The sequence below is a fragment of the Bacillus rossius genome, chromosome 1 (genome assembly GCF_032445375.1).
Source record: "Bacillus rossius redtenbacheri isolate Brsri chromosome 1, Brsri_v3, whole genome shotgun sequence".
Lineage (NCBI taxonomy): Eukaryota > Metazoa > Arthropoda > Insecta > Phasmatodea > Bacillidae > Bacillus > Bacillus rossius.
The window spans coordinates 163,189,419-163,214,364 of NC_086330.1; the positions used below are offsets into that span (position 1 = coordinate 163,189,419).

The 24,946-nt window shown below is 37.9% G+C and overlaps 1 protein-coding gene and 1 long non-coding RNA gene across 4 annotated transcripts in view; one reads left to right on the forward strand and one right to left on the reverse strand.

Moving 5' to 3' along the window:
• Positions 1 to 1,503: 1,503 nt before the first annotated feature.
• LOC134527080 (uncharacterized) lies at positions 1,504 to 2,682 on the reverse strand. Its single transcript, XR_010074069.1, has 2 exons — positions 2,528 to 2,682; positions 1,504 to 1,856 (listed from the first exon to the last, which is right to left on the reverse strand). It is a non-coding gene; the product is annotated as an uncharacterized LOC134527080 (long non-coding RNA).
• Positions 1,671 to 24,946, forward strand: part of LOC134527079 (endothelin-converting enzyme 2-like) — a 137,341-nt gene continuing 114,065 nt past the window's right edge. For 2 of the 3 annotated variants that reach the window (XM_063359423.1, XM_063359425.1), the window contains exons 1-2: positions 1,671 to 1,777; positions 12,544 to 12,805. In XM_063359423.1, the coding sequence (XP_063215493.1) occupies positions 12,650 to 12,805 (156 nt within the window). In that variant the 5' untranslated portion in view covers positions 1,671 to 1,777; positions 12,544 to 12,649. Of the gene's footprint in view, positions 1,847 to 12,543; positions 12,806 to 24,946 lie in introns of all 3 variants that reach the window. The other variant, XM_063359424.1, reaches the window with a different exon arrangement.

Below are 24,946 nucleotides of genomic sequence, written 5' to 3' on the forward strand. Positions count from 1 at the left end.
TGTAAGTAGTCATATAATATGACTTTTCATGTAAAATGATTAGCTATGCTTTAAGCTCTTTATATCAGCATAATTTTTGTGTCTTACATACTCAGTCAAATATGGTAAGATGATTTAAACTTACATTATTTTTAAATAAAATATGTGTGTGCGAAGTTTCAGAACATCAAGTCAAACAGAAAATTTTATTGATAATAATAAGATATAAAAAATTCTAACCATTCAACTTGTGAGAAACTTTCAATTTTTTTCATATTTGTTGAAATGCTGTAATTTAAATGAAATATCCAATATAATAGGTACCTGTAATTGTTTGTATGTATGTATCTAAAGTAGCAAACTTATTTGAAAACACAATTCTACCTTGTAGGTCACTTTGTTCAGAAAAAGCATACACACATTTGCTCTAGTAATGAATTAGTAGTTCAAAACATTATTTATCTGAATGCATTAATATAAAAAAATATACCTACCTCCCATGTGGGTCCTGTCATTCAAAATTCATTCTGAAGTCCATAGAAGCAATTGCAACAAGAGCCATATTTGCAAATGTGGGGGTTTTGCTTACTAACAAAATTTTGTCATTCAAATGGAATTAGGTTCAGCGAACAATAAGACTTTTATAGCCTCCCTTAATTGGTGAAAACCAGACTTCAATGCATTAAGTTAAATATTAATAATTTTCATTTGCAGTGATTGATATTGGTGACATCAGTTATGGATGTGGAAGCTTCGTTAAGGAAAAATTTATTCATAATTTTATCCCAGAAATGTTAGTGTTCAGAAGGATGATAATGACAAGGTTTCTTTAGCCCCTCCAGGCCTCCCTTATGCGACCTGCTGCAGGGGAGACATCTACTAACTGTTTATTTCATTAATGTTTAATCAGAAGTAATCTCCACATGATTGTTTGCTTCACACATACAACTGTACTACGCAGTTGATTGGGCACAACTGTTATGACTGTTGAATAACTGTTACTGCACTGTGAACGGGATTTTTGAAAGCTTGATAAGGGTGAATTCCGTTGGATGTTGGAAGAAAACACAAGGCTTGTCTGGTGATTAATGCCATTTGAGAATGTACTATGCAATCTCCAATCTTTCAAATATCCTGCACGCAGTGAAATTTTTAAATTTAAGGCTAGGGCCTACACGCCATGTTAATCTTTTTTTCTTTTTTTTTCGTTTTTCATCATTACTGTTACTTTTTAAGGGGTATTGATTAAATTGTAACTCTGTACGTCTCTTGCATTCGTTCTACCACAAATATTTTCAACCTATATTCAGTTGGTGTAATATTGTGGTTGTAAAAAGTCGGGCAGGTGACAATTACAAAGACTTGCACAATCTTTTATACCCATGGTATTACAATAATTGAAAAAGTGTTGCAAATGTTTGAGACAGAACCGCAAATGCAAGGGAGGTATCGAGTTAAATTTTTATAAATACGCCCTTAAATAAAAGTAATGAAAGAAAATTGAATAAAATCAACGCAAGCATGTGAAAGCATGCCTTAAAATTTTTATTTTTTATTTGGGTCGGGAGAGAGGTATCAGGTCGGACCAGTGCGCTCGGCAACCGCTGCTAGGAAGGGCTTATCTTCAGGACCTGGAGTAATTTTTCTTCCCGCCCCGGCGCAACTTCCCGCGCGCCGGCGGACGGGCGGCCGCAGAGATTAGATTGCGGCGTGGTCAGCCGCCGCTGCGGCGTCCCCGGCCGGCGAACACCGAGCCCAGTGGTTCTGCCGCACGTGAGAGGGCGACTCGATCTGTCAGGTAGGTTTCCTCAGTGGCGGCCCGGGACTGCGGGGCTGTGGGCTGTGCATGGAGGGAGATGCGGGTCCGGTGGGTAGCCCTAGGAAAATATGAAAAATTAGAACTTTAAAACAACATTTTTAAATAGCCAGTCGTAAAATTAAATTACCTAGATGATATGTAACTTATCTTAAGAAGGTTTGATATGATTTTCCTGATAAATTACATTAACGATCAAACTCTGGTAAAGTTACGTCATATAAGGGAATATAAATTTTGGAAATTGTTCTAATATGAAATCATGTAAACTCAATTTAAATCCAAATGTATTGACGAACACTTAACATTTAATTATTTCTTTTTTCCCAATTATGTCCATAAACTTTATATAAAAATAGTTTTTCAAAAAAGGTGAATGAAAGGGCCGGTGTGAGGTCCCTCTAGACGCGAGGCCCTGCAGCCGCATATGGGTTTCCAGATCCGTTACTTTCAAGAGCGTATGCCGCTGTTAATTTCAAATCATTTACACAGGTTGATGAGAAAGAATAAAAAAGATAGTATCCGAGAGGGGGTGCGGCACATGCGCAAAGCCCTGGTTGCCCGCAGCGGGTGGCTTGGCGCTCCTCTCGTCTGGAGCTGGTCATACTTCGCGTCAGGGCCATTACGTTACCGTAGCCTTAATGTAAAATGACCTACGCATATAGCACAACTTGTAATGTTTCTAATGAATTATATTAGTAATAGACTAAAAAAAGTTTTTTTGAAACTCACCTAAACCCCCCTCATTTTTGCGCCCCGCCTTTTATAGGCCCTCTTAATACTTCTCTACGGCCCAGCCTCGCGCCTTGGGGAATTGCTCGCGGTGACTCGGAATCAGGCTCGACAGATCTCGCAGGATGTCGGAAAAGCTCGGAAATCCAAAGGCTTGGTAATCGTCGGTTGACTAGCCTCGGTTCGGCTCAGGTGATGCCACGGACCTGCAGCCCTTTGTAGATTGTGCAGCGAGGGAGTTGAGTTTTAAAAGCGTAGTGAGGTTTTGCATTTATCTCATTGGCTTCAGTATTACGTATTTTAACCTCTGACTTCCTTCACTGCCACCATCCTCCACACACTCTTGAGTTTCACCACTTTGCTCTTCAACAGTAACAAACCACTGCGGCACACGCTACTTCCTCGTCACTGTCCTGTTCCAAATTTGAAAAAGAAACAAGTATAAACTGAAGAAGAACGCGTGGAAATGGCACACATACGAGAAGTGATGCACTCGAGATTCGCCAAGCCACGCGTCGTGGTCAGGAGTGTATCTGTGTCGGCGAGGTGAGCTGACACGCGCGACGCTCGCTGGTGCTTCTAGCGCGGTGTCTTCTCGTCGGGCACAGGGCAACTATGAGATTTGATCAATAACGGTAACACTATATGGCGAAGAAATGAAGATATAGGTGTAATACAAATCTTTTACGTGCTTTCAATAATCTGTACCGGGTGTTGCATGCCTAAAAGCTACTCTGAAAACACGCGTTTTAGCCATTTTAACCCATTTAAGAATAATATTTAAAATCCAGAAACAGAAATCCCTACATGTCCTCGGCGTATTCTTAAATGATTTTTTTTTTTTTTTTTTTTTTTTTTTTTTTTTTTTTAACGGACCCTACTCGGATGTCTTAAGCAGTTTCGCTGAAGTTCTGCACACTGTGTGTATGTGTTCCATCGATGTCCAGGATCCAGGTCATTCGATAAAAAGAGAGGCGATGAGAAAAGAATGGAGCATTGACGGAATGAATGGGTGAGGAAAACGGTAGCACCCCAGGAAAAAAAAAACATTATACAGGATCATGGCAAACGTCAGCCATGTTTCCCACGTGAAAATCGTCTTTAATGGGAGACGAGTGATTTTTATCTGACCACTTAACCACCGTAATCTTAAACCTTCCCCCCCTTCATCGCTTTCCGGCAGAAAATGGTTATAATGATACTGGCAGTAGTAACACATGCCATGCATGCATTTCTGCGTAAAGTCACTTTTTGATGTGTAAATTACCTCTTGGTATACGGCATCGCATTTGGTAGGAGTAATTTCGTGAATGGTACGGAAATTGATGGAAATTAAATACCTAACCACTGTCCTGCAATCCGTGACGGTTGGCGCGAACCTAAGTTCTTAAAGCAAAAATGTAACTTTGTGGTATCAACTGTTTCATGAATTTTAACAAGATGGGCAGTATTTTAATGAAATTCTTTGTCGAAAATATATCCAAAGCCCGCGTTTAGCATTTTTTCAAGTCTTTTTCGCTTTTATCAGAGCCGTTTCATTATATAATTTAACCTATCGCTCTGCAAATCAAACTATTCAATAGCTGCTCCGGAAACGAAGTCAGGAGAGTACTGAAAGACTCGCTCACATTTTTTTTGACCAGATGATGGTCTGCGCCATGTTTGCGGGACACCCGAAACTTCGGGCGAAGTGTTGTCTATATACGGCGAAAAAAAAGATTCAAAAAATGTACTTTACGGAAGCGTATGTGTTTAACGAAGGATATTCTAATTCATGATTACTAACCATCCATCATCAGGCGTAGTCGAGCACCATTTCCGCGGTGTTTTTGGTGTTCAACGTAGCGTTAGTGGGCGTTACAGCATGCCCTCTCCTGACCACCCGACTCCATGGTAGAACACGATTTCAAATAGCTTAGCTGTTTGTAGATAGAAGATGTGACCACCGAGACCGCTGTAGTCAATCACAAGGACGTAACCCTCCTTTCAAAGATTTAATTTAAAAAAAATAAAGTAGTGAAGACACGCTAAAAAAAATTACAGCAACTTAGCTACATTAAGATACAGAGATTTTTAAGTGGAAGAATAATTGTAATCCTTATAGTGATATACAATAAATGCATTTCCTCCCTCATCCAGCCCAACATGCCTCAATACACAGAAGCAGCAGGAATTGTGTTTCAAGAAGTCTATATTCAATGCCGGTTTACACACATGTTACTGTAAGCATGTCTTTCATACACATTGACATGTGTGTTTCATATATTAAATAAAATTAATATATTTGTATATAACTTGTATTAACGAAAGCTTTAAATAATTAACTTAAGAAAAAAGTATCAAAATCAATTAAATAAAAACAGAAATTTTAAACGAAGTTTTCTTTTCTCAAGAGAAATCTTTACTTAAATTTCTGTGTGTAAACTTTGGACTAATAAAAGTTTACTGTTGCCTGAGATTTTAGTGTCACAATTTTCTTTAAAACTCAGTTGAAAAGAAAATGTACTTATTAAAAAATTTAATGGTTGTACTGGATCCCCTTTTTCACAAAATTCTGGCTACGGACTTAGCAACCAGCGGTTCTTGGAGCGAGGAGGCACAGTCTGGATCAGTAGCGAATACAGGAATTTATTTCGGGGCGGTATTTGAAAAATAAATAACACAAGGAATTTTGTATTAAAAAAGTGCAGATCGAAGGATTTAGCCAGTTAATTATCATTCTTAACATTCATCGTTCACTGCCTTTGTGGTTTGTGATTTCAGGTGTTGTACATTTCAGCTTTCATCACCCAAAATACAGGATGTCCATAGAAGAATGTCCCAGTTTCAATGGTATATTATAACAGTTTTATTTAGACTGTTTCTAACAAATCATACATCAAATTGAAGGTAAACTAACCGTTTTTTTTTTACTAATGCTCAATATGTGCACCATTAGTTATACGGCATACATACAACCGAAGTGTAATTTTTCCTACACTTTGGTTTTCACGTCCGGAGTAATGGAAGCAATTGCCTCTTGCAAATAATTAGGTAACGGTGGAAGGTAGATACGATATTTTATAAAGCCATACAGGAAAAAGATTCTCATGGCGTTATGTCAGGTGAAAGTGGAGGCCAGCGAAAAAGAGCTTTGTCGTCTTTACCATTACGACCAATCCCACGGTCAGGAACTTCGACGTTCAACTACTCTCGTTCAAAAAGATTCCAATGGGAAGGGCTCCATCCTGTTGCCAAATAAATTTTACAGGTTCACTCTCTACTTATTGGGGAATGAGCCATTCTTTCGCGCTGCAAGCGAGGAAACAACAAAGCAGTATTCACGCATGTACTTATTTAAAACTGTTTGAGTTATTACTTTTACAAAGCTTACAGTTGATACTATTAAATTTTATAACTGGAACATTCATTTACGGACAAACTGTATCATACGGTCGTCTCTGAGGGGGGTGGACGACCAGAGGCTGTTTTGTATGAAATTATCTTCTAGTTAAATGGTGAGTTTTAAATTACCTGTGATGTTTGTACCTATAGGTCATTCAGACGTTTTGTTCAATAACACTGCGGTTCTTAAATCTCATATCCAAGCGATTTAATTTTTTGGAGTAAATACTAATACAATACGTACATAAACACGACATAAATAGCAAACTATATACATAGATATATAGTTCGGCCCCACTATTCGCAAATCTTGTGATAAGTCTTGACGCGGAAACCAGTGCGTTACACTATTAGTCCATCCGCCTCACAGCGGCGTCGTGAGGGAGAGGGAGATACAGGCGCTGGCCCTGTGTCTCTATCCACTACCGGCTAACTTCTTCCAAGAAGGCATCGAGAAGCTTGTGTTACGATATGACAAATGCCTCGATAGTTTTTGCGATTATGTAGAAAAAAAAAGTAATACACTGCTGAAAGTTTGGTAGTAAAATTATAATGGTATGAGAATATGTCTCTTTATATAGCACATCGGAGGTTGAAAAACAAAACAGCCCTCATATATCACTGAGAGAGACAAAAAGTGGATTGTTGGCAGCACAATTTTTGGGGAAATATTTTGCAGGCCGGATGAAGTCACGTTGTAAATCGCTTGGCTGGATTCGTGGCGTTGACGGAAGAAACAGTGTCGGACGGACGGTGGCGCCGGGCTATTGTAACTCTGCCTATAACCACCTTATTAGAGGCCACTTTTAATTTATTTCTGATGTATTTAAAATCCATTATGAACAACATTGCTGTCATAGATTATTCTTAAGAGTTATAACGTACAAAAATAAATGAATTTACAGAAACATCAAAATTGTAAAATAAAACATGTTTTCACCGCCATCGCACCTCCCATAGGACCGCCCTTGGCGCTGCAGTCTCCAGTTGCTGACGAGCCAGGGAGCACGCGTATGGAACAACTAACTTTCAGAATTTGCTTCCAAGAAACTAAGGTAATGATGGGCTTAGAACCCACGAACTAGGGAGTAGTGAGTGCGCATCTTACCACTGGTCGACTCAGGCCCCTGGCTTCGAAGCATTTTACCTCACTTCAAAAACAATCAAGCCGCGTAAGGTTCGGCGACCACAGTAGACATTCATTGAGATGGAGATGGGAGGTGAGCACGCCCCATTACAGCCACGCCATTGGGTTGAAATGAAATGTGACATTGTGGACATTCCAGTTGTGCAGTGCATTCACTCTACAGCTCTATAGCACACACAATGGAACGAGCGTTAATAAGCAGCCTAGTTTGAATTGTGGCCAGGAAATCGCGTTAGGCCCTAGTGACGAGAATTCAGCCAACATGGTGTTAAACAAACAACTAGAAACCGAGAAAATTCTCGGATTTTTTTTTTCTCGTGGTGGTGGGCATAAAATCAAATTCTTTCACATTTGTGCTGCTTCTGCTTACAGATTATCGGAATGACTCTGGGCAGAATTAGTATTTTTCTTGAAAAGTTTTGGAGCTTCGCAATTGGTTGAGTTTCTTTCAGGCAGATAAATGGTTTCTGTCGGCAAAAAACCAGCAACTCTCTTGGCGAGAGCATTTTAAGGAGATCAACATATTCGTATTGTGACTGTACCTTATTACGTAGTGTGTGAACATCACCTCCCGCAACTTCATGTAAGTTTTTGGACATACGCCATTGCTAAGAACTTTTTCTGTAGAAGAAAAACTAAAAAATAAAAAAATAAATAAATAAATAGACAAAAAGACAAAAAAAATTACTCAACCGCCGCCGCCGATCCATCATATTGCCATCCGGGGCAGTTAGTGAGTGCGAGACCAGAAACCGAAGTTTCTATAACTCGTTTAGTGCATTGTAAATCAGGTGCACCCCACACTTTTGTAAAATCACTTGGATCAACGGGCGGGGCGCGTGTCTTGTTGGATAAGTTTGGCACACGGGCCTGTGTGTGCGCTGGTAGGTTGTGTAATGCTATATAAATTACGTGTACCTAATTTGGCGGGGGAGAGAAGCTCCCCACCAGCTAGATCGGCTAACTGGCGTGATGTAGTGTCATGTTGGTGTGTATTAGAGGCTTGATAGTGTGCTGTATTTGCAAGTGAACTAATTAAACTCGGGTGTAGCGTGTACTGTAAAGCTGTGCGAGCCGCTCCTCCAAACCCCTGGGAACACAGAACATGCATGGGTAGTTAGCCCATATGTGCATGTAATAGGTAGTCCTGGCCGACACTCGCACAGGCATATCATCGTGTGGTCGTGTTGGTGAACGAAAAAAGAAAATACATAGGTTAGTACTCTACTGGCCGCCTTAGGTACCGAACTATTGCGTTCCAATATAGTTCGGTCAAAGTTAGGCTGAGTCAGTATTGTTGTAGCTAGCCCCCTGGCTGTTGTCTTCTACACCTGAAAAATAGAAAGTGAAATTAATAAATGAAGGTCGTCCTATTCTATTAGTGTTCGAGCAGAGAGATGCCCTCGGCAGGTTCTTTTTATAAATTTTTGAATATTTTTATTTATTTTTATTTTATGTATTTTTTATTATTTTATTTCTTTTTGTAATTAAATCTAAATTAAAAACTACTATACAAGCCCCCAGAGCCCTGCCCTGACAGGCATGCATGCCTCTCGGCCCGGATCCCCAGCGAGGGCTGGGGCAGCTCCCTCTACCAGTTCACCTGCATGATTCTGCCTTGACAAGGTGCTACGACGTGTATGTGGATTGTCGCGCATATTGTAGTGGTGTGACTGTAAAATATTACGTACCCCGGGGAAGGGAAAAGAAATATTTATTAGGTGGTGATAGATTTACGGAACTAGCTTTGTTAATTCAAAATCCCATGTCTTCCGAAACGCGGCCGGCACTGGAGGTGAAGCCTGCCAGGCGGGTCTTGCCCTTCAGGCATAGGGAGTCAGCCCTAACAACACAGGCAGTGAACCCGAGGGGGTTGTATATACACCTGCGTGCTTCGGACCATTTTGAATTGTATAGGCCGTGTAAACTTTAAACTTTAAACTGTAGGCTCCGCGCGGTGTGAACACGCCCGGAGCTGGAGTGTGACTGCCCTGGGGACAGACGGCGAAATAGTTTTGTTTGGCGAACTCGGCGGCCCGACCAATCAGCGTGCTCCGTGGCCCGCGATTGGTTGTTCCCCGCAGGCCGCCGCACGAGGTGTTCGGAATGCTATTTTATGTAATTTTTAAGTTATTGGAGATTTTTTAAAAACTGAATCTATGTCGCTTTCGGTTTTAATATTTATTGTTTTAATTTAAACGAGGTTTTTTATGTTTACGTTGCTCGGACGGGTCGTAAATCGCTATTGAATTTACCAGTGCGTTTTCGTGCTGTGGTAAATCTAGGTACATTTTATTGTTATTTTTTGATATTATTTCGCGGATGTACGGAATTTTAAAGTGCGTTATGTATAGTTTCGTTGCTCGTAAATCTATTGCAATCTAATATGGCCCTTAGGAAATTATTCTGTTTAACTTGTAGTCGATTTATATGGTGATTTGTAGCATAGCCCCAGACCTCTCATCCATATAGCAACTGTGGGCGTACAATTTGAGTGTAAAGTTGGAGTTGTTTTCTGCGTGGTAAATTAGGCGCTTTTAACTTTGGGTACAGGCTTCTTAAGGATCTTATTGCAATGTTTGTTGCTCGAGCGATGTGTTTTCCCCATAGTAGTGTTCTGTCTAGCGTGAGTCCTAGATATTTTGCCTGTGTAACATTAGGCATGGGTTGATGAAAAATTTCTAGCTCCCTGTCTTGTCTGCCTCTACGTTTTGAAATTACAAGCGTGGTTGATTTTGCTGCATTTATTTTTATTCGCCACCGAGTGTAAAATTGCTCAAGTGCTGTCAGCTGTCGTTGGACGCATACCATGGCATATTTTAAGTTTCCAGATTGTTTAATTATGGCTGTATCGTCCGCATACATCTGTACGTAGGCGTTTGCGTGCGGTATGTCGGCTGTGTAAATATTATAGAAGAAAGGAGAGAGTGGGGAGCCCTGCGGCACCCCAGCTGTAAGTTCGCGAGTAGTCGATTTAGCCCCGTCCAGAGCAACATAAAAGTTACGACGCCATAGATAGTGGGCCACCAGGTATATATATGTGTCGGGAAAATTGAAGTTTATTAATTTTTGAATAAGGCCTGGAATCCAGACTTTGTCGAATGCTTTTTCTGCGTCGAGCATTGTCATTACTGTGTAGGCTTTAGATGGGTTATTGAATCCGTCGGTAGCATCTTCAACTATTTTTATTAAGGGGTGGATTGTTGAGTGACCTTTCCTGAAACCAAACTGAATGTCTGGAATCACGTTGTGTTCCTCTGCGTGTGTTTGAAGGTGCGAGAGTAAGGCTTTTTCAAAAATTTTACTCATGCTGTTTAGGAGACTTATAGGGCGCCTGTTTTCTGGAATGGCTGGGTTTTTCCCTGGTTTAAGTATTGTGATTATTTTTGCTAGTTTCCAGGAATCGGGGTAAGTTTTGTGTGTTAGTATTGCATTGAATATCGCCAGTAAATATTCTAGTGCCTCGAGAGGGAGTTTTTTAAGTGTTTCGTAATTTATTGCGTCCGTGCCGCCTGATTTGTTGTGTTTTTGTTTCGTTTCAGCCGTTGTGCTGATTTTTTTGGGGGGCTCAATATTTCTGTGTCATCATTTGTGGTGTTTTTTTTCGTTCTCTTACTACATTTTTCTTTGTTTTTCTTTGTTTGTTGACCATATTCCTGTTACGGAATATTTTGTGGTTATTATATCCTTGTTGACAACAGCTATTTTTTGCTTAATTTTGCGTTTTTTTTGTCTTTTTTGGTTATATTTATTTCTTTATTTTTTATTTTTTATTTTTTCTTCAACAGAAAACGTTCTTAGCAATGGCGTATGTCCAAAAACTTACATTAAGTCATGCACTCCCATTGCACATATCTTTCAAAGATACCTCCCGCAACGTTATGAGCGCCTGATACAAAGTGTCTTCGAGCAGTCGTGTGGGGCTCGGAAACCGCTTTACTTACGACTGGTCCACCCACCGGCGCTGGCTTGGCCAGGGGAGGGGGGTGGTGGTGTAAATAATGTTTGTGGAGCTGCATTGAGTGCTGGGTAGAGAGAGAAGTCGTGGTCCTGAAGTGTAAACGACCTTGCAAACTGGAGGTCAGTAACAAACACTTTCAGCATTTTAAGGCTGATTTTATGTTATTGATTAGAAGTCCACGCCAAGAAAAACACATGTTTACTTCAAAGGCAAGCGATGTAGTCTTATAAAGCTACAAAAAATTGATTTAAATTAGATTATATGCTAAAATAGTGTGATTTTAACATTTACATACGACAATACCTCTACGCTAAAACTGTTGATTTTCCTGTTCTATCGAGAATTAAAAAAAGAACATCATCGTATTTTGAATCACTGTAGAAAATTAATAGGCTGTTATTTAAAAAAAAAAAGAATATTCACTTTTGTCGCTGAAGTTAATTGATTGGTAACTAAGATATTGGAAATCCTGGATCAACACAATCTACTAAAATAATAAAGTTTGGTGTCTGAATGTTTGTTACATAATAGGGCTACATATTCTTTCCAGAAAATTATTGAAATTTTACCTGTCTGTGCCCATCCTAAAACATTTGATTTAGTGATGAAATTTTTTTGATACTAAGATAGTATAATTCTGTTTTTAGTATTGATATACCCTTGTATTTGAAATCCCGCAGGCCTGTCATACAGACGTAACATACTCATGACTTACAATTAATTTTCTCTCTAGATCATCCATAGTTAAAAAAAATTGAACTGCGTGTTTTGAGAAATATGAATTTACAAGGTCACGCGTTCATGCTTTAAGGGGCCCGCAGAGTCAGAGGTGTATTTGTGTTAGTGAGGCGGGATGATAAGTGCGATGTTGATGGTGTTTTTAGTGCGGATTCGCCTCTAAGCGCAAGGCCCTGAGCTAGCGCGCATTATTCTCGTTGTGCACATGGCGACTATAAAAATTTTATTGGTAACGAAACCATTAAGTACAGGAGAAATGAAGACGAAGGTGTATAGCAAGTGGTTTCAAGAATCTGTACCGGGTATTACATGGGTAAAAATTATTCCGAAAACACGTCTTTTTTTCACTCTCTTAAAAATACAGTTTAAAAAACGAAATAAGGAAACAAAACTATGTATCAGTTCTCAGCGTATTTCTTAAAAGCTTTTCGTAAACAGTCTCCAATCTGATATCTTGAACAGTTTTCAAATAGAATTTTTGTACTGAAGTTCTGCACACCGCATGTGTGCCTCAGTAGGTGAGGTCCTCAAAGCGACAAGACCTTCATGATTATAGTTGTCTACGAATAACCAGTGATGTCGGGGTCTTGGTTTAGAACGCACGACCCTCGCCACAAAGGACCCTATACATAGCCGTGTAATAATGTGTTTCACGCTGACGATTATCGACATCCAAATTCTAATCACTTCAAAACAATGAAATCCTACCTGCTAATCAAGGCTGGTAAAATAAAGATTACTGCTAATGTTTCACCTGGGAATTATTATTTTATTTTTCATTTTCAGGTGGGTCGATAGTTGGTGCAGTCAGGGTTTTAAAAAATAATAAATGAATCAAAGCAACAACTAACTGCGAAAAGAACCCGCTGCACGGAACGCCAGACCAGACAAGATGGCGGCCAAGGGCGAATACACAGTGCAGCCGCCATCGCCACCCGCCAAGGACCACTCCATGCGCATGTGCGTCATGACACTGCTGGTGTTCTTCTTCATCTGCATAGTTCTGCTCCTCATTCCTCTGCTGCTGAAGAATCACTCTCAGTCGAAGGTAAGACACCAGGGGTATGTGCCCCCTTTCCCAGAAATCCTAAAAATATAGCATACCCATCAAAAATAGGAAAGAACTAGAAAGAAAAAAAATGTGTGCGTGGAACTTCTTGTTTATTAGTTATAGATAGAGATAAATCACTAATATTTTTTTAATATAAGAAGAGATAATAATTGAGAATAGTAAGGACGCGGGTATGATCTCAAATGAAATAACTCTTTTCCACAAGAATAAATAAATTGTAGCTCCTTTGAATAAAACATGTACTGAATTTTTTTTGTACATTTAAAATAAACTTTGATTTCAAATAATTCTTAAACTTGAAGCTTGCCGATAATTAGGTAGTTTATGCAGCTTAACTAATTGTACAAATGGACGTGTGTAGTCTGAGGTTGATATCTGGCATGTGAAAGTGACAACATGGTATACGAATAGGACCTAGCTCAATGCTACTTCGTTGAGCCACAGTTACCCACAGCTACACTCCGATCGAGAAATATTGAACTTAACATATTTACAATCTCTTGGGCTCGTAACTATAATACGGTGTGTTATTTAATTAATCAAGTAATAATTAGTGACAAATAATTACCTATGTCAAACTAAAGAGTGAAAAACATACTATCATAAATATTTAGTTACACAGCTAAAATAATACTCACATAACACTGTTTAGCAATATTAATTTACTCCAGAAAATAAATTAACGATACATTCATTAAAGAACTATGTTTGCTTTAAAATGTGGCCCGTGAAACGGTGCAAAACAATAAGCTCAAACCCCGTTGCGTTGCCCTCTGCCCAAATACTCCCTGAAGTCGGGTCAGGCGCAGGCGGGTCCCGACCGCCGTGACCCGCCTATCCCTGCAGCATGGCGGGGTTCACTGAGCCGCACGCTGCCACGTGGAGCCCGCTCAAGGCTGCTCCAGCGATCACCACCCGCGCCAACGGCCCCGGAGTGGGGATAACGCGACGTCCACCACCAATAAATAACCACGCACATGAAAGTGCGCAAGTGCGCGAGAGCGTAAGAGCGCAAGTATGCTGCGTCTTTTATACTTTTTCCTGCCGTCTTATCTATCGGTTCCCCCTTCGGGTATCCTAGCTATTTCCCCTCATGCGATCGTAATTTTCGAAACGCTCGAAAATTGTTGCACCTACAGCAAATAAGTTTCACTTCAAAAAGCAGGCAAAGAGATTATATTCCACCTCCGTCCCCCGGCTCATCGAATGGAATTATGTGCACGCTCCTGGACTCCTGGACACTATTCCAGTGAAGGGCAAACCTTTTGGAGTCGGGACGCATTTGCAATCCTACAAATAATTGTAGGTGTACACGTATACAATATGTTACGGTGATTAATTAAAATATTACAGATAAATATTATGCGATGATTAAATAATTAAAATGACCTTTAAACAAACATTACAGAGCGTTTACAGCGCTGAAATAAACTAAATCACTGCTCGAGCAAAATCTGTTGAGTCTTTGAAATAACCGCAAATAAAGATGTGTTCACAAAAAGAGCAACACATCAATTATAAAATGGTCTAGGGCACAAAAGTGCGCACTGGTGCACACTTCGAGAACCATTGCTCTATAGTAACTCAGAGGTAGGATGGATAAAAAATCTCCAAAATAAAATTTACAGTAGGATTACATGTTATTGATTAACCTCCAGATTATTTTATGTAATTTATCAATACATAATTTGTATTACAACTTCATAGTTTCTGGAATGTGTTACTAACTTATCACATTGTTTTGTAAATACACTATTTTCTGGAAATAAATATAACAGTTTTATTCCTAAAAACATATACTGATAAAATCGCGTTGCCATTAAAACGAATTATAAACTTGCATAAACCAAACAAGTTAAAAACCATTTTAAAATCAAATAACAATAAGATGATATAGCGGACATGCCACAAGGGTGACTCATCGGGAGGGGCAGGTATTTTCCACAAAATGATCTGAGCGCTCATTAGACAGGACAAGTCATGGTCGCGCCAGTGTTTTCATTCTTGTTATAGCGGCCGTTTGAAACAGAAGCCATTGCCTTATTTAGCCAGGCCAATCAGGACGCGTTTGCTTTCGATGAGAGTTGCTCTGTTTTTTATGCCGGCGGTAGACATCTGCCTGTAAGAAACTCAACCACTCAGGAAACTAGAAACAGCTAGTCTCTAAAACGTTTTGTCCAACGTCCTTCAGATTAACTGTAAGTAGAAGCAGCTCAAATGTTAAAGAATTTGATTTTATGGCCACCACCACGAAAAAAAAATCCCGAGAATTTTCTCGGTCTCTGGTTGATTGTTTACCATAATGTTGGCTGAATTCTCGTCACTAGGGCCTAACGCGATTTCCTGGCCACAGTTCAATCTAGGCTAGGGTGTTAGGCCCAAAATTATTTATAGCATATTTTTTTGTCTTTATGTTGGCCTCATGCATACATGTTTCTGTGCAAAACCGATTTTCGCTATAACTTATAGTTTTCTCATAGCTGGCACTCAAAGTTAAAATTTATGACATTTCATGTAGACATTATTTCAGTAGCCGATCAACGTAATTTATTAATTTTTGGTAATTTAGGAGTTCATTATCCATACTATTGAGTGCTATATTTTAAATTTTTTAAAAATAATAAGTTATTCGTGTGCTTGAGTCAGAAAATAAGAAAATTTAAATTTTTTTCTAGATCTAAAAATATTTGTTTAAAACATATAAAAATACAATTACGAAATACATATCTGAATACTCCATCTAAAATAACAAAAAATGTGACTTTCACTGTATCAAAGTTGTGAGCCTCTACGAGAGAAATGTATCCCCTGGAATTTCAAAATATATTGAATGCAACCCGCCACTCTAGTGGTGCCGCACTGTCTGGCTCGTCTTTCCCTCCTCCCGGAAAGAGCACGCGGACTTGGCCCGGCGTTGCCGAGTACCTGACCCGTCTGTGACAATCCTCTCTACCTGCTTCTAGACCAGCGGGCCTTTCCCCACGGCAGTTTAAACAAGTTGTCAAGTGTCGTGGTCAGTGGTTTAATGCTCGCGGTTTAATATGTTGTATGTATTAGAGTAATGAAATGAATTTAACTTCTATACAATAGTTATTTTTGCTGTTGCGATGACACCGTAAATATTAAATACGGCAGACGTTATCTCAAAAGTAAAATGATTAAACGTTCCAAAGCAATGAGGAAATACAGAGCTGAAATTGCCACGTCACAGACCACAGTCTCACTACACGGCACTGAGGCCCTACCAAAATGTCAGGATTAATATATAATATTTAATAATGGTATAATGCCAGATAATTAACTAAAATGATTTTAATTTGTAAAAGTGCAAATATAAAACACATTAATAAATCCTTTGCCTCTCATATAGTTATAGACGTAACGTTAATCTGAATCACAATCGAACATGAACATATTTGACGTAAGTTATTTTCACGGGAATCTGATAATGTTGCTGGTTTATCCGTTATCAAGGATTTGTAAAATAGGACAAAATGTAACTATTCACAGTAAATGCGTGACCAGTTGAGAACACTGTTTGAAGTTTAAAAAAAAAAAGTAAATAAAATAAACTTTTAGCCCATCGTTCAATCGTAATTACGCCCCATGTTATTTCAACAATACATTGCGGCTATACAGTCAGGCTATAATTTATTTTAGGTTATTAACATTTCTCCAACTTGATTATAGTTGCCGAAAAAAGCTGGCGCGGTGCCATGGTAATGCGCTCCACTTGCATTCGTATGAACCTAAGGTTTATTTCATGGTGTTAATTTTTCCTCTTAAGGCGTGGTTCACGTCTGAAAAATCATCACTCTTTCAAATTTTAATTCTACTGTTACAGGACGATAGTGGTGGCCGAAGTGGTGTTCCTAGCCACTCCGCTAGCACCGGTGCGAAGTTAACACCCCCACTTTTGAAAACCACACCTTTCTATATGTCAATCGTTAGATCATAGTTATATCAGTTTTGATCAACAAAAAGTTTCGTTAGATCAAATCAGTTATTTGGCCAAATAACCATGTTAAAAAAAGTGCGAAGTTAGCACCCCCCCTTTTGGAAATCGGGGAAGGAACAAGAAAATTTAAACTTTCCTTATGTCGATCGTTAGATCATCGTTAGATCAGTTTTGATCAACCAAAAGTTTTATTTTATCAATTGTAGTATTTTGATAATAATGATGTTTAAAAAAGTGCGAAGTCAGCACCCCCACTTTGAAAATCGGGGAAGGAAATGGAAGATTAACACTTTTTTTATATAAATCGTTAGATCACCGTTAGATCAGTTTTGATCAACCAAAAGTTGCGTTTGATCAAACATATTTTACCAAATAATCATGTTTAAAAAAGTGCATAGTTAGCACCCCCACCTTTAAAAATTAGAACTTTCTTTATTCCATTTGTAAGATAATCGTTAGATCAGTTTTGATCTAACAAAATTTTCGTTAGATCAAACTTATTTTGTAAAATAAAATTGTTTAAAAAAGTGAAAAAATGTGAAAAAAGAGGATAATTGAACTTTCTTTATGCCAATCGTTAGATCATCATCCTCCAAGTATTACCCGTTGTAGGTAACAGAAATTTAAGAAATAAAGCACGTGACTGATTTCTTCTGTTTTATAGTATTAGGTTCCTTACCTTGTTTATTAATAAAAAAAATATTTTTTCTATGGGTCACCAGACACCTGTATTTTCCGCATTTTGTTCCATGAGTAAAGTGACATGAGTTAGTCTGGGATTAAATAATCTGGTCGGTATCGTATGTATCACGTACGTCTTCCACCCCTATACAGTACATGTTAGGTACATATTTTCTCTTATGTATGGACTGTGAAAAGTAATAATAACGTAAAATATATTATTTCAATTTAATTTTCAGTGATGCAGATGAATTTGTTCTTATACCAGTTTCTCCCACTATCAGTGCTATTCAGACTACAGATGAAGACGACGATGTCAATTAATAATGGGAATAGGGTGGATTTGAGATAAACGAACTGGATAATCCACCTCTCACCGTTGAATATCATCCATATCCGTTGCAACTCAGCGAAGTGGTCCCTAGACGACGCATTATGAATCCATCATTTTTGCTCCCGCAGGTGGAGTCCATATCGAAACACCTTTCAGTATGTACAACAGGTCGAATGAAAATACAGAATGAGATTCGTACAGGGCTTCTCTGTATGTGGGCGTATGAATGTGAAAAATGTGGCGCTGAAGAAAATGTCACAACAGATGAAAATTTGTACTCAATTGTGAAATTAACACTGCGTTAGTATGGGTAGCTGTGGCCACTGGAATAGGTCACTTACAATTAGAGGAGCTGATGGTAGTTCTGAATGTACCCATAATGACGTCAAAAGTGTTTATAAAAGAAGCGAAGAGAATGTAAAAGGTGAAATAAAATTATATTTTATAATAATTTATGGTGATGATATGTGAATAATTTGTTTATGTGTGTGTGTATATATATAATGTGTTTCCGTGATTCCTATAATATATTCTCTCAGTTGCAACATACCATTGATTGTTCTCATAAATCAACCACAGAACAGTAGGAATAAGAAAAATCAAACGACTTAAAATCCGTAACATGAAGACTTGACAAATATATCAGTATGCTTAGTATGTATACGCTTATCAGTTTTTCGAACATAAACTTGAAGATTTGATGAAACGAAAATAATACTCTTTAAAGGAAGTTTACTAACTAAACAACTAGAGACCTGTCAACTTTGTAGATTCCTTTACTGACATAGGTGTTTTGTGGCTGTGATCGCTACAGCGTCATGTCCACGTTGCGGGGTGCCGTGGTACGTGAGTTTGATCCCAGCCCATGGCATGGCTCAAGTATAATATGAACACCGAGTAGAGACCCATGCAGATTAGAACCTAAAGCAATTAAGAGGTCCCATCGCTTTTAGCTTTTCTGTGAAAAACTGTGCGATGTCAACCTCTCCCTCTCGCTACCCCTCATTTAAGGCAGCTACGCTTCTAAGAATTTTATAACTTTTGTATTTGGTAAGTTGATAATTTAAAACCACGTACAGGATTATGAACTAATATTAAACTCAGGAAACGAATGTAAAGTCTAATGTTCAAGTGACTGAAACCGGGAATTTTAGCAGGAGCGTTTAAATAACATAGATTTTCCCTTTGAAACTGAGTATATTTTTGGGCAAACTGTAACAAAAATTATATAACTTATATATTTTAACTGAAATCCGCTGCATTGGCATCGATTTACAGCACACTCAAATGACATGTAATGTTTCGTGTAAACATGATTAAAAAATCATCACTTCGACATATGAGGCGTTAAGAATACAAGTGGTGTAGGTCCAAAAAAAAATAAAAAAATCTGTATTTTTGTTGAATATGGGTGCTAGGAAGCTATTTTTTCAGAGGATTTATTAAACAAGTCTATATTTGAATTGCTGTGCCTCTAGATGACAATACTTTACACAAAATGTCAGCAGAATTGATTATGTTCATAATATTTTTTGACCAATTTACATCAATATAGTTTTTATGGGCTTACACCTGAGATTTATTTTAATACCATAAAAAAATCTGTAACTGCGCTATCCTTTTACGAACCCGGTAAATCGTAACGATATTAAGCTAAATACACGCATTCTTCCACAAAATAATTTGTCGGAATACTTATGAAGTTCCAAAAAATTAATTTACTTGAACTGTTACTCTGACAATCTGAAACGATTTGTTTTATGTGTCTTATAATTATTGTTGGCATGATTTTTTCTCACTAAATAAACACTTCAGTTATGTTAAAAAAAAATTGTTGGGGCGATATATTTCTATGTCCATTGTGCGCCTTAGGTTGCCGAAAATTGCCAAATGGAATCTCGTACAAAAAACCTCTATCTTGACATAATTAACAACAGCTGACCTGTGTTTTGTAGTTAATTGTTTGTTAAAAATTAGCAGGGGCATGCATATGGTACATGTAGTACAATTGGTACATATGGTACATGTCTGTTGCAATACCAATCACAGTAATCTAGTGCGGAAGCAAACTTGTCCTCAGTAGCTCGGTCTTCTCTTGCAGACGGCCGCCAATTACGAGGAAGAAACCGCTGGAGCAGGTTTACCTTGTACCTGTCTGATCGGCGTTCCAAATATTTTGCGTAAAATGCTTGCCCTAATAATGAGTTTAAAAACTGGTTTTATGCCCTGAGTAAATAATATTTTAGATTTTTAATTTGACATTGATGTGGTTTTAATACCGGCCAGACGTGACCCCTGCAATTGCCCAATATAGATTTTAAAAATGTGTGTGTACGAGACCCCGTACATTTATGGTTTTGTTGTGGGGTAATGTGAAATTAATTTTCACATCCATAAAGATTTATTTCAAAACCTGTAAACTCAATGCTGGAGACTTACTAATAAAATAATTCATGTGCAAGCAGTGTTTGATATGAAGCTTTTTATTTCTAGATACGATACGAGAAAATTGCTTAGGGTAAATGTTATTTCAAAACTTATTTCCCGAAACGATTTAAATCCTTGCATGGAAACAAATAGGGAAAAATTTCAAGCCATTTTAATCTATAAGTCAACGACGAAAAACTTACATTTTTCATTTCTGGAATTTTGTCTATTCTTTACGAAACTGGCGATTCTTCACATAACCATAACATGACAATACATAGTACAAAAATATTATCGGAGTGACTATTTACACGCAGAACAATTACATTCATTTTTGGTCACCCAACGAAGTTTAGAGGTTTTAATGACACACAACATGCAATTGATGGTGAACCACATTAAAACAATATATGTTTGGGATATCACACATAATTTGGTTAGAGATTAATTCTGGTGATAGTGAAAGTTCATTCTATCCTCTAGGCTATTGATGAGATTACAAGTATTAAAATAAGTCCCGGAGGCTATTCTTTGTCTATGAATTTCACAACAAAAATTATTTTATGGAATTAAAATACAGTTTGCAACAAATGCAAGATCTCTTTTTCAGCATATTATATTTCTATGTTGGCGCTAATAGCGACTTATACGCCATTAAATCTGCCTTTTACCAAAAAATATAATATTAAGTATAAAATTAACATTGGTAGTCAAATACGAAAATAAGCGTACTATCTTTAGTTACCACCTCAAAGAATAAGCATCGCTTGTTTTTGCAGAAACTACGCATTATAAACTACGAGTGTAGTGAGTCATCATAATTTTTGGTTTTGCTATTGGTTTTAGGTGTTTTGGCTATAGATTATGGCCCTCAGAATCGGTAAAATAAATTTGTAAACTAGAAAATACTTTAAGAACTAAAAATCGTTGTTGCATGTTTCTTTCCTACAAATATGTGCAAAAGTACATAGAATATCCATAACTTATTTGGACTAAAGAAAACACAATGTAACAAGAGTTTTTTGTCACCACAAAATATTTTCTTAGTGTATAATTCTGTGTATTTTGTGGTGGCTACTTAGTAATAACTTTAAAATTGTGTGTTATGGATTAGCTAAACACTTTTTAAAAACCTTGCTTGGGCACTATCTTCTTTATCTTGTTTTCTATCATTGTGCTAAACGACGAAACGTACGTTGTACTTGACATAGTGATTATGTTCATACATCACGGAGAAATGTGAAAATGTAACAAACTTCAAAATGCTGCCAACATACTAATTACTACTCTAGTTCACCAATTATAGAAGCCGGCAACTAAAACATTACACCTTTTACCAGACGTTAATGCACTGAACTATACTTTTGCGCTTTCACTGCCAACTAAGTCGGATGTTTACTATAAAATATTACATTATAATAGTTATAATATATAATAATTATAATATTACAGTTTTGGCAGAAATGTTTTCAAGGGTGAATTTTATAAAGTGTTCAGTTAAGCGTAAATGTACGGTATGCCATCACAAAAAAAAAAAACATCACTTCCCTGTAACTATTTCTGTTAAAATTTATTTTAAACTAATATTTTTAGCATGTGCATATGATTTATATATATATTAATCAAAACATATAACAACTTTCAGATGTTCAATTATGTACAGAAACATTATTTCTGAAATAAATATTATTTGAAAATTCCTGCTGTGCGTCTGTATTCCTACTATAGTCATTTCCAAGAACTATGGTATCTCAATAAAACATTTTAAAATTTTGTTTGATCAAAAACAGGCTAATTTTTTGAATAGTATTCTGTTAGGTAAAACCAAATCATTATCTTTAAATATCTCACCAAAAGCAATTTAGTAAATTAATGCGTCTTTGCTACAATGCTACTATATTTGATTTCTGGGCGATTTGTCCCTAATTTGAATTCTTTGAAATGTTGTGCCTTTCCGAAAAAAAAAATATTAGAGAGTAACACCATTTTCTTATTTACGTTTTAACACTCTTCCACGAGTGTTGTGGTTCACACTGAAAGCCAGAGTCTGGCAGGTCTAGAAGTGAAAAGTAAGTTAGGTATCTGAAGTCTTCGAACAACAGAAAGTCAGGAATGAATGACCTCACTTCCAAGAATGTCTCTACCTGCTAGCATTTTAGTTTGGCAACATGGCAGCCCGCCCCCTTTCTGTCACGGGACTTGGGAGATTATATTACCCGGGAATGCCCAAACCTAATAGAAAGAGAGGTCCCACGCGCGAGAGAGACGGAGATACGAGCGCTCCTTGCTACTTGAACAGTACCACTAGCGCAGACATGCGGATTTCTCCAACAGTCCAGCGAACTCCGCGCCGTTAATAAGGGTGTTAGGCCCAAAATTATTTATAGCATATTATTTTGTCTTTGTTGGCCTCATGCATAAATGTTTCTGTGCAAAACCGATTTTCGCTATAACTTATAGTTTTCTCGTAGCTGGCACTCAAAGTTAAAATATATGACATTTCTTGTAGACATTATTTCAGTAGCCGATCAACGTACTTGATTAATTTTTGGTAATTTAGGAGTTAATTATGCATACTATTGAGTGCTATATTTTAAATTTTTTAAAAATCATAAGTTAGTTCCATTGTGTGTGCTATAGAGCTGTAGAGTGAATGCACTGCACAACTGGAATGTCCACAATGTCACATTTCATTTCAACCCAATGGCGTGGCTTTAATGGGGCGTGTTTACCTCCCATCTCCATCTTAATGAATGTCTACTGTGGTCGCCGAACCTTACGCGGCTTGATTGTTTTTGAAGTGAGGTAAAATGCTTCGAAGCCAGGGGCCTCAGTCGAGCAGTGGTAAGATGCGCACTCACTACTCCCCAGTTCGTGGGTTCTAAGCCCATCATTACCGTAGTTTCTTGGAAGCAAATTCTGAAAGTTAGTTGTTCCATACGCGTGCTCCCTGGCTCGTCAGCAACTGGAGACTGCAGCGCCAAGAGCGGTCCTATGGGAGGTGCGATGGCGGTGAAAACATGTTTTATTTTACAATTTTGATGATTCTGTAATGCAATTGTTTTTATACTTTAGTACTCTTAAGAATAATCTATAACTGCAATGTTGTTCATAATGGATTTTGAATAAGTCAGAAATGCTTTAATATGGTCTTTCAGTTTTTTTTTTTTAATTTCAGACTCAACAATAATTCCACACAAAAAAAAATATTATCAGCTCTTCTCAGAGCTCGAAGCTAAGTGCGCTACTATCACTCATCTATCAGACAAATTTATCAAAGCAAAAGGAATTAGCACATTTAATAATAACAATATATTTGTATGCTATATGTATATATGAAAGAACTATTTAAATCAGGTGACGATGCAACATCAATATAATATTACGAACGTGGGAGCCAAGTGTATGACGCGCTGTTGTATATTCCTTAGCGGCCTGGTAATTACGCGGGGCTACTGAGGAAACCGCGTGGAGTGAATAAGCACCGCTGTTCTGGTTGCTTCGAGCATCGGGTCGTCCCGCGATGTCGCGACACGTCACAACTACTTGTCAGTTACAGAAAGACGGCCAACGGGTATAACAGCGGTGACCCCGGACTACGCGGGTGTTCCGAAAGGCGAGTTAGGTGAAGTGCGAGTTCTGCGAGTGGCGCAGGCGCGGAGCGACAGGACCATGCGCATGTGACTCGAGTGGTGCGAGACTGTGTGGACATGCGCCAAGTAAGGGGTGAACCACTATTAAGCCTAGATCCAGAGAGAAATGTGAACTGTGGACTTAACAGATACTTAGTGATTTGTGAACAGACTTTAAGTATGGTGATTTAATTAGTAGTAAATGTATAAAACTAATTGGGCTACTTTTATGAACCCGTTTTTCACACTCGTAACATTTGGTGTCAGAAGTCGGATAGCCCTAATTAAAAGATTGAGGATGAATTTACAGTGAATTAAAAAATTATAATAAAATTTAAAAATATATTTTAGATTTTCGAGGATGGAATCAGTATTCGGAACTTAGTTTTTAGTGTATTTGTAGTAAAGTTAGTGTTCGTTTTGAGTAGAAGGTTAGGTTAGCTCAAAGGTGAAATTATAGTGTAAGGACAGTAGTGGTAGTGACAAATTAACAGTGTATGTGGACAATGAAGATAGCTTCCAACGAACTTTAAAGCAATGGCTTTCTTGGCCGGAATAATAATAAAATGGAGAGGAACCAGGATATGATGAAGAATGAACTGAAAATAACCAGGAGAAAATGGAGAGTAGGCTGAATGAAATGAATTGTGGCCAAAATGAAATGAATTGTGGCCAGAATGAAATGAAGATAGCCCAGGAAGACTTGAAAAAAGAAATGAAGAGCGCAATAAGAAAAAGCCAAGAAAAGATTAATAATGCCTTGAAGAAATGAATAAGAGCTAAAAGGAAATGTAACAAGCACAAGAAGATATGCGGAACGAGTTGGTGGCAGCGAAAAAAGACATGCGGAGGTAGCTGGTGGCTGCTCAAGAGGAAATTAAAAGAGGTTGGAAGAATTCATTATTCAACTCGCTAGTAGCATTAAAGGTTAGCGTAAACACTACTCTTTGGATGATGATAACACGCTATTTATCAAAACTACGAATTTGAAGATCTTTTACCCACGAGAAGAAACTACAACACTTGTGGGCATATGTTTAAAATTTTATTTTTGAGTTTCAAAATATGAAATAAAAAATCATCAA